The 9482-nt window shown below is 40.4% G+C and overlaps 1 protein-coding gene and 1 pseudogene across 1 annotated transcript; both read right to left on the bottom strand.

Moving 5' to 3' along the window:
* Positions 1 to 1685: 1685 nt before the first annotated feature.
* On the bottom strand, positions 1686 to 2886 carry LOC101568149 (serine/arginine-rich splicing factor 5-like). Its single transcript, XM_023707508.1, is given in 4 exon segments — positions 1686 to 1883; positions 1886 to 2447; positions 2520 to 2664; positions 2793 to 2886. Coding segments are annotated over 3 exon segments (834 nt in total). The 5' UTR covers positions 2646 to 2664; positions 2793 to 2886; the 3' UTR covers positions 1686 to 1737.
* A 408-nt stretch (positions 2887 to 3294) lies between these two features.
* On the bottom strand, positions 3295 to 5825 carry LOC101574115 (annotated as a pseudogene).
* Between the last annotated feature and the right edge of the window lie 3657 nt (positions 5826 to 9482).

Below are 9482 nucleotides of genomic sequence, written 5' to 3'. Positions count from 1 at the left end.
AATTTGAAACTGTCTCAAATTCAGTCTCAAAACCATTCAATAAGACAGTTTCAATAATGCAGTGCATATTGTTGTCTTCTTAGTGGTTATTCATAGTACAAGATGCAGACATGATATCCTGTCCAAACACTATTAGTACAAATCTTTCTTCTCATTGAATTAAGAGAAAGTAACTGTATGTCTATCCTATCTTGTATATACAGATACAAAATGGCCCTTTCTTTGCATCCCCTTTTTTGTTTAGTTTTATTAGAGATAGGTATTTCATTGCCATTTAAGTATTGTAGGTGCATGAATTCAGTAAAATAATCCAATATAGTCCAGTAGTCCATAATAGTAGTGGTTCATCTGTAGGAATGGAAATGTCAAAAGTTGTTGACTTGAGCCTTTTATAGCTCAGCATATTATATGGCTTTACTTTTCATACCTTGTTTTTATACTTTTCTGCTGGATGCTTAAGACCAAGATAAAGCAAGACCTATATAACAAGAAATGCAACTTTTTTGTATCTGATAAGGTCAGTCAAGTCCCCTCAAGATTTGCCCTGAAACCCTATACCGCAGTTTGCTGATCTTTTGTCAGTGACAGCCATGTGTATGAGTCACGGCCATTGCTTTACCAATTTGTTCTCTGGAAAAGCCTGAGAGAATGTTTTCTCTCCATGTGACTTTCCTTGGGCATACTCTATGTCATGAATCACATTGCTCTGTGACCCCATAATCTCCTTGATCAGAAAATTTGGGACACAACTGAGTTACATGATGTTACAGTACAGGTTCTATGTCCTGAGTCCTCACTAACCTTGAAAGTCTAGTGCCAAAATGTTAGCTGTCCTTACAGCCCTTCTTTTTCTCTAATTTTTGGTCTGCAAACTTAAGTTGTTAACCCTCCAGAAGAGAAACTTATTATTACCTTACAACATATGCCATTGGGTTTAACCTCGCTTATCTGTCTGAATGTCAAACATCTTAGGCATAACATGGAACAGCTATTTTCCCTCTAGCATTGATATGTGAATCTTAAAGTCTCTACAAAATATGGAGAAAAATATTTTTAAAAATATTAAAAACTATGAATAAACAATTACATATTTTTACACAGTAATTTAGAAATCTAGCCATATACAGCATTGTAGCAGGACTGTCCTGTGACATTTTTTTTTCTTGTCTCTTTTTTCCATTCATTACCCTTTTTTTTTTCAATTTTGTAATATTTTATTATCATTGACAAACAGCTGCCGTGTGTGTCTATCCTGCAACTGTTAATGGGTGCATAGGAGGACACCCTTAACCCTAACAAGAAAAACTCAAATTAAGCCTTTATATACAAGCAAATTTAGAGCTCTTTTGGTGTCCAAAGCTATTAATTTGTTTAATTGAAGCATTAAACTAATTCTTAATTAACATATTCGAGTAACCAAGAACTAAAATATTCAAAACTTTTTTCTAGTACAGAAAAATTAAGTTTGCTTTAGTTATAAAAGAGCTCTGTCAATATACACAAACTATATACTTCAGACCTTTACAAAAATGTGAGCAGAAGGCTTATCAAAAGACATTTAATACAATTAGTTTTCAACAACCCCTTAGTGGTCCACATCTACAAAGATATCCAGCCCAACCCACCCCCTCCAAACCCTACCCCCCACAGAAAAGCACATACTTACCAGAATTTTTAGCAAGTATGGTTTGGGAATTTGTTTTTTTAAAAAGGCCCCTAGGGCAAGTTATTTACAGTTTAATTGCTACTGTCAACTGATCTGGATCTGGACCTGGACCTGGACCTGGACCTGGACCTGGACTTTGACCTGGACCTCTGGCGATCTGCAGACGCTGGAGACTTAGATCTACTTGAAGAACCACGTTTCTTGCTCTTCTCGGCCCAGGAGACCTACTAACAGAACGGGACTTGCTCCGGCTCCACCTCCTTGACCGGCTGTAAGACTTCCGACTATGGGAACGAGACCGGCTACGAGACCTAGAGGAACTCCTGGTCCGTGATCGAGACCTGCTTCTTGACCTACTGTGCCTTTTGCTGCCTTCAATTAATTTGATTTTTCTCCCATTTTTTTCCTTTCCAGAAAGTTTTTCAATAGCATTCTTTAAATCACCATAAGAGGCAAACTCAACCACCCCTTCATTTAACTTAGGTCGATGTGCATCCGCAAAGGTTACTTCCCCAGCTTGTCTCATGAAATCTTTGAGATCCTGCCAGCTGACTCTGGAGGATAAATTCTCAACTATAAGTCGATTTTCTGTTCTTACAGGTGGAGCATTTCGTCTATCATTTCGAGGTCTGCGACTACTAAAACGATCAGAGTAGCGTCCTCTACCTCTTCCTCCTCGGGACTGAGCCCTAGCATGTTCAATAGTAACCCTTTCACTACAAAGTTCTTTTCCATCAAGTTCATACACCACATCATCCGCATCCCTGGGATCCTCAAATTCCTAAAACAGAGCTTAAGATGCTTACTGGACTTCAAGCATGCATTTTCACAACACAGTAGGTACACTAAAAACCACAAAACCAAACCCTCTTTTCAGATCAATATCCCTGATCCGCCCATATCCCTTGAAGAATCTTTCGACGTCTTTCTCCCTCACCGCTGGATTTAGTCTCCCGATAAACACTCGACAGCCACTCATGACCTTCTGCTAGTGGGCCCTCGATCAACTGCGTTCATTAGACGCCATCCTCCGCAAAGAGAGCAGCCCCCACCGCTCGCGAACTGAGCGGCCATGAAGAAACCTCGATCCGACGAGCCTTGCCCTCAAAGTGTGCCACTCACCTACTGGACAGGATCTCTGGCGGCTGAGACCCACAGAGGTTTGTAGTCTGCGACAAAGCCGTCTACCTCCCCGCAGACTAGAACACAACTCGTCTACGTCTCTCCAAAACTGACTCATTACCCTTTTTAAAAAAAAACATATTTACTTGAGAGACAGTATGGTAATAATTGGTATGTCATGACAAGCAGTATGTATTCAGAAGGCCAGAATGACAGGCCTTCCAAGCATGACCCTTCTTTTACATATTGCTTTTTTTTTTTTCTGACCATTGTTTTTAATTCAAGAGAACAAACTGAACACACAAGAAGCCTGTAAACTCAGGAATACTGAAAGAGGAAGGTACTGCATAGAATTCTTAGTGCACAGTCCAAATCTGCTTGGGGTCTCTCCTGTTACAGGGTGGAAGAGCAGATTTTCTTAATGATGGTGGTGGAGTGAGACATTTCACAGATCAACAGAGAACTGACAGCACCATGCAGGTACCACTGCAGTCTGACTGAGGTCGTCACAGTGCACTTGTACTTGGCTGTGGTGGTCCCTGCTGCTGCTGTCATCTGGGCTTCTTCTTCTGTCTGGATAGACAGCTCAATGAAGACTTGCTATTCTTGGGGCAGCCATGGGCAGAGGAGGCCTGCTGAATTGAGTAGGGTACCTGGTTTTGAGTCCCTTCTTGAAGAATGGCTGGGAAAGCAGATGGTGCAGCTCTCTCTTTAGGACCTTCATCTGCTTCTGTCACCAACGCTCTTCTTCCTTGTCTACTTTTCCTCCTTTATACATATCTTCTTCCAGTTCAATCTTGAGGGCAGCTGCTGCCTGCTCAATCCAAGAGTTATGCAGACAAGCCTGGAAGTACTGGTACTCAGCTTTCTCAATCTGTTGAGCTAGGCAGATTCACTCCTTGACTACATCCATGTACTTTGTATGCACAGGGAAGAGTGGGATTTCCTCATCTTTCTTCAGAGTCTTGTACAGCTTTTTAAATTTGACTACATCCTCAGGCCCAATGAGCATCATGCTGAGGCCTTCACTGGTGGCACGAGCAGTCCTACCACTTTGGTGGATGTAAATCTCCGAGGTTCAAGGGACCTGGTAATGGATGACCTGCTGCACTTTAGAATATCCAGACCTTGGGCTGCCACATCTGTGGCCAAGAGAACACAATCTTCCAGCCAGGTAAACTTCTCCAGGTTCCTGAGCCTCTGCTTCTGGTGCATGCAGGCCTGGAGCATCAATGGCATGATATCCAGGACTTTGAGGAGTCCAGAGAGGTGTTTGGTGCAGGAGATGCTGTTGACAAACACTGAACTGCAGCCTAGGTACTGGATCAGGAAGTAAGTAGTACAGGTAGAAATCTTTTCATCTGTCTCACAATGGATCTTGATTTCTGTCAGTGTCTCTACTTGTGCCCTCATTCCTTGTGAGATCAATGACTAGGCTTGCCCCTCATGCCAATCTTCTGCATGAGGAGGTCAAGTTTGGCAGTTTTGTCCATTTTTAAACATGCTTCTTATGAAGAAGTCGAGCAGGAACTTGATGTACCAGGGTCAGTGTAGCAGAAAAAAAGTGTCTGTCTCTTTGCATTGAACTGGAGACATTGAGCATCTCCAGCAGCTGTGACAGCTCAGCAAAATGGCCTTTCTCAACCATCTGGTCTACCTCATTCACTACCAGGCACCTGAGTTGCCGAAGATTGCTCAAATGAGCGTGATTTTCTTTAACTAGCTCCCATAGCCATCCCATCCTGGCATGGCAATCATGATCTCAGGATGATGGTTTAACATCCTCTGCTGTTTCTGTGTAGGCATCCCACCAACAAAAATAGCAGTTTTAATTCCTGTAAACTTGGCCAGAGCATTGATATGCTGTTTGACCTGGATGTCCAGCTCTCATGTAGGAGTCAGCACCAGTCCAAGCAGAGGATGCCCTGGATGTGCTTTATAAGTAGTAGTTATCCAAATCTTGTTTGAACTCACCCAAATGTTCTCCATCAAGCATTACTTCTCCATCCTCCATTGGTTTGGGGACAGGCTTCTCTTCCATCAGAGAGGGCCCTTCACCAGCATCATTGTCACAGGGCAGGGGCTGGTCTGAGATGGGGGTACTGATTTTGGCTCTGGCCTTAGACCCAGCATCATTGGTGAGTGCTACAGTTTCAACTGCAGCTTTATCATCAGGCAACACTCCAGAATCAGTTCCAGCCTTACTTGGTGATCAAGTTTCTCCAAGTGGCAGTCCAGTGTTACTCAGGGTAGGCAAGGTCTTCTTCTACCACTGCAATACTGCATGAATCATTGGGATGGCAAAGGCAAGGGTCTTCCCACTTCCTGTCTTAGCAGCCCCAAGGATGTACAACATGTCACGAATGGTGGCACCAAGGTCAGGGCTTGGATTGGTGTAGGTGCAGAGAAACCAAGAAAGCTGAGTGCTTGGAAAATTGGATTGGGCACAAACAAGTCCTTCCAGGCTGATACATCTACTTTCTGGTTATGCATTTCAGGCATCCATGTCTTAGCTTTTTTTGGGCACATGATGGGCAGTGTTTTGAGAAGGCTCTGATTTTTCCCCCTTGCTTTTCTTCTTTTTTGGAACAGGTTGTACCAGAATTTCTGATGCTATCTTCCTTTCCTCTGGACCAGGACAAACAGTGACATCACCTCCCTGGGGCTCTGGTTCACCGTCTTCAACCTCAAGCTCTTTCTGAGTGGAGGTTTTTCACTAATCAGTACCATATCTTTATTCTTCTTCAATCTGATCCTTTTCTTTGGAGAGCTAGACTCTCCTTCCTCCTCTTCTGAAACTATTTGTGCCTTTAACTTCTTGGGGTCTTCTGAAAAGAGATTGGAGGGATTTTTGGTAGCAGAGACCAACTGGAAATCTGTCAGTTCCTCAAAGAACACCAAGTCATCCATTTGTCCATCTGCAAACATTTGCATCAATCTGCACCTGATTCCATTTTCCCACAAATTTAATGCCATTTTTTTGAAATTTTCTATGACATGGTAGCTTTTGCCTTGATATTGTGTCCTTCAACTTCATGGTTGCGCTTGGAGATGCTGCTCTGGATGACTCTGTCATCGATCAACCACCTCAGATACACCCATCAAGGTCACATATTGCTTTCTTCAGTGCAGTTGCTTACTTCACAGTTATCAGCATATATAGTTAGTCAGGGTGAGAATCCTTCCAATTAACTGCTAGTTATGAAAACTTGTGGGTTTCTCAGGATCATTGCCTTACCCATCCTGTGTGTATAAATGTATGGTTTTGCCTCTATCGTTTTCCCCAGCCTTTGTCTTGGCCCTCTCCTTGTTGTGAAATCCTTGAGTTCTCACTTTCCTTTAATTGTGTTATACCTTTCTATTTGTATTTCTTCTTTCGAGTTTTATGCGAGGGAGACTATATGATATTTACACATGTAGGTCTGGTTTATTTCACTTATGAGTATATCTTCAAGTGTCAACCACTGAAATATAAAGGCTTTGAGTTTATCATTCTACATAGCTGGGCAATACTCCATTGTATAGAAATGCCACATCTTTTTCATCCATTTTTCAGGTGATGGACATCTTTGTTGTTTCCAAGATTTGGCTATCACAAATTGTGCTGATGTAAACATAGGCACACATATATCATTATGATATGATGTTTTCAGTTACTCTGGGAAAATTCCCAATAGGGGGATAGCTAGTTTAAATGAGATTTCCAGTACTAGGTTTTTAAGGAGTCTCCACATTGATTTCCATAATGGTTGCACAAGTCTACATTCCCACCAGCAGTGGAGAAGAGTTCCTTTTCCCTGACAGCCTCTCTAACATTTGCTGTTGGTTGATTTCTTTATGATAGCCATTCTTTCTGGGATGAGATGCTATCTCAGTGTTTTAATTTGCACTTAAAGGATGGCTAGTGATGTGGAGCATTTTTTCATATATTCATTTGCTTCTTTAATTTCATCCTCTGAGAAGTGTGTATTCTGCTCAGATGCCCATTTCTGGACTAGGTCATTAAATTTAAGACCCTAATGTTTTTTAGTTCTTTATAAATTCTAGAGAGCAGACCATTGTCTTAGTGTTTATTAATCAAGATATTTTCAAAATTTGTGGGTTGTCTTTTCACTTTGTTGGTAATTTCTTTTTTTACCCATAATTTTATTGAGAAACAAATAGCAATGAGACAGTTTCAAACTAAATTAGTAGGACAGTTTCAATAATTAACACGTTGCATACATTCTTCCTAGTGGTTAATTGTAGTACAAGATGCGGACATGATATCCTATTTACACACACCATTAGAACAAATCCCTCTATTCATTAAGAGAATGTAACTATATATCTATCCTAACCACTTTGAATACACAGATACAGAATGGACATTCATCTGCATCCTGTTTTTTTTTTAAGTTCCATCATTTAAATATTATAGGTGTGTAAACTCAGCAAAATATTCTAAAAGAGTTTAGTAGTCCATAATAGTATTGGGTCTTCTGCTTCACTGACAATGTTAGAAATTGTTGACCTGAGTCTCCTACAGCTCAACATAACAGCATGGCTTTACTTCTTATCCTTCGTTTTTATACTTTTCTGCCAGATGGTTAAGAGCAAGGTAAAGCAGGACCTATGCAACAAGAGTTGGAGCTTTTGGGTCTGATAAGGTCAGTGAAATACCCTCAGGATTTATCCTGAGATCCTGCACCTCAGATTGTAGAACCTTTGTCAGTGTCAGCCATGTGGATGAGTCACAGCCATTGCGTGGCCAATGCGCTCTCTGTGAAAGCCTGAGAGAATGTTTTCTCTCCATGTGACTCTCCTTAGGCACACTCTACATCATCGATCACTTTCCTCTTTGGCCCCATAATCTCCTTGATAAGAAAATTTGGGACACTACTGAGTTACATGACGTTACAGTACAGATTCTCACATGTCCTGAGTCTTAATTGATCTTAGAAGACTAGGGTCAAAATGTTGGCTTTCCTTGCGGCCCTCCTTTTTGTCTAATTTTGGTCTGCAAACTTAGGTTGTTAACTATCCAGAAGAAAAGCTTATTGTTGTCACCATGTAACCTAGGCTGTAAAGCTTAACCTCAATATCTGTCTGAATATCAAACATCTTAGGCATAACATGGAACAAGTATTTTTCATCAAGTATTGGTATGTTGAACTTTAAGTCCCTATAGAATAGGATGAAAAACATTTAAAAATTAGAATACATTTTACAAAATAGGCATAAAGTACTATATACTTCTTATGTGTATACATAAGTCCAAAAATTTAACCATATACAACATTGAAGCGGGACAGTCCTACAATATACCTTTTCCGATCTCTTGCCTTCATTCACCACCCTCTTCTTTTTGAACAATCATCTATCCAAAAGACAGCACAGCAGCAACTGGTATGTCATGATAATCAGCCCATATTCAGAAGACCAGAATGACAGGCACTCCAAACATGAAACTACTATTACAGATTACCATCTTCAGTGCAGTTGCTTATTTCACAGGTATCAGTATATATAGTTAGTCAGAGTGAGAATCTTTCCAATTAATGGATAGGTTCAAAAATCTTCTGGAGATTCTCAGTATCATTGCCTTGTCCATCTTGAACATATAACTGTATGGCTTGACATTGTCATGTTTCCTAGCTCTTCTCCTTTCCCTCTCTTGATTAGTTAGTCCTCGAGATCCTGCTTTCTTTTACTTGTATTATACCTTTCTATTTGTATTTCTTCTTTTGAGTTCTTACACTAGGGAAACTATGATATTTACACAGGTGTGTCCTGTTCATTTCACTTATGAGTATATGTTCAAGTGGCATCCACTTCAATATAAAGGCTTTGCGTTTATCACTCTTCATAGCTGAGTAATACTCCATTGTGTAAAAATACCACATCTTTCTCAACATTCCTCAGGTGATGGGCATCTTGGTTGTTTCCAAGATTTGACTATCAAAAATTGGGCTGCTATAAACATAGGCACACACATATCCCTATGATATATTTTCAGATCCTCTGGGAAAATTCCCAGTAGAGGAATAGCTGGTTTAAATGGGATTTCCAGTCCAACTTTTGTAAGGAGTCACCACACTGATTTCCATAATGGTTGCACCAGTCTACATTCCCACTAGCAGTGCAGAAGGGTTCCTTTTTCCCCACAGATTCTCCAACGCTTGTTGGGTGATTTCTTTATGATAGCTATTGTTTCTGGGGTGAGATGATATCGCAATGTTGTTTTAATTTGCATTTTGCGGATGGCTAGTGATGTGGAGAATTTTTTTATATATTTATTTGTTTCTTTAATTTCATCCTTTGAGAAGTGTATGTTCATTTCGCATGCCCATTTCTGGATTGGGTCTTTAAATTTTGGGGCCCTAGTGTTTTTTAGTTCTTTATAAATTCTGTAGAGCAGACCTTTGTCTGAGTACTTATTTGTCATGAGTTTTTCCAAATTCACTGGTTGCCTTTTCACTATGTTGGTAATTTCTTTTGACATGAAAAAACTTCTCAGTAAGAGCAGGTCCCAGTTGTTAATTCTTTCAACTGTTTCCCTTGTGATTTGATTTCTGTTCATGAAGTCTTTGCCTCCCCCTATATCTTCAAGAGTTCCTCCTACTTTCTCTTCTAGGAGATTTAGTGTCTCTGCTTTAATGTTTAGATCTTTAATCCATTTTGACTTTAGTTTAGTGCATGGTGATATACCTGG

The sequence above is a fragment of the Octodon degus genome, unplaced genomic scaffold, assembly GCF_000260255.1.
Source record: "Octodon degus isolate 3935 unplaced genomic scaffold, OctDeg1.0 scaffold00295, whole genome shotgun sequence".
Classification (NCBI taxonomy): domain Eukaryota; kingdom Metazoa; phylum Chordata; class Mammalia; order Rodentia; family Octodontidae; genus Octodon; species Octodon degus.
Note: the sequence above shows the minus strand (reverse complement) of the source record. Positions and strands in the feature narration are given on the sequence as shown.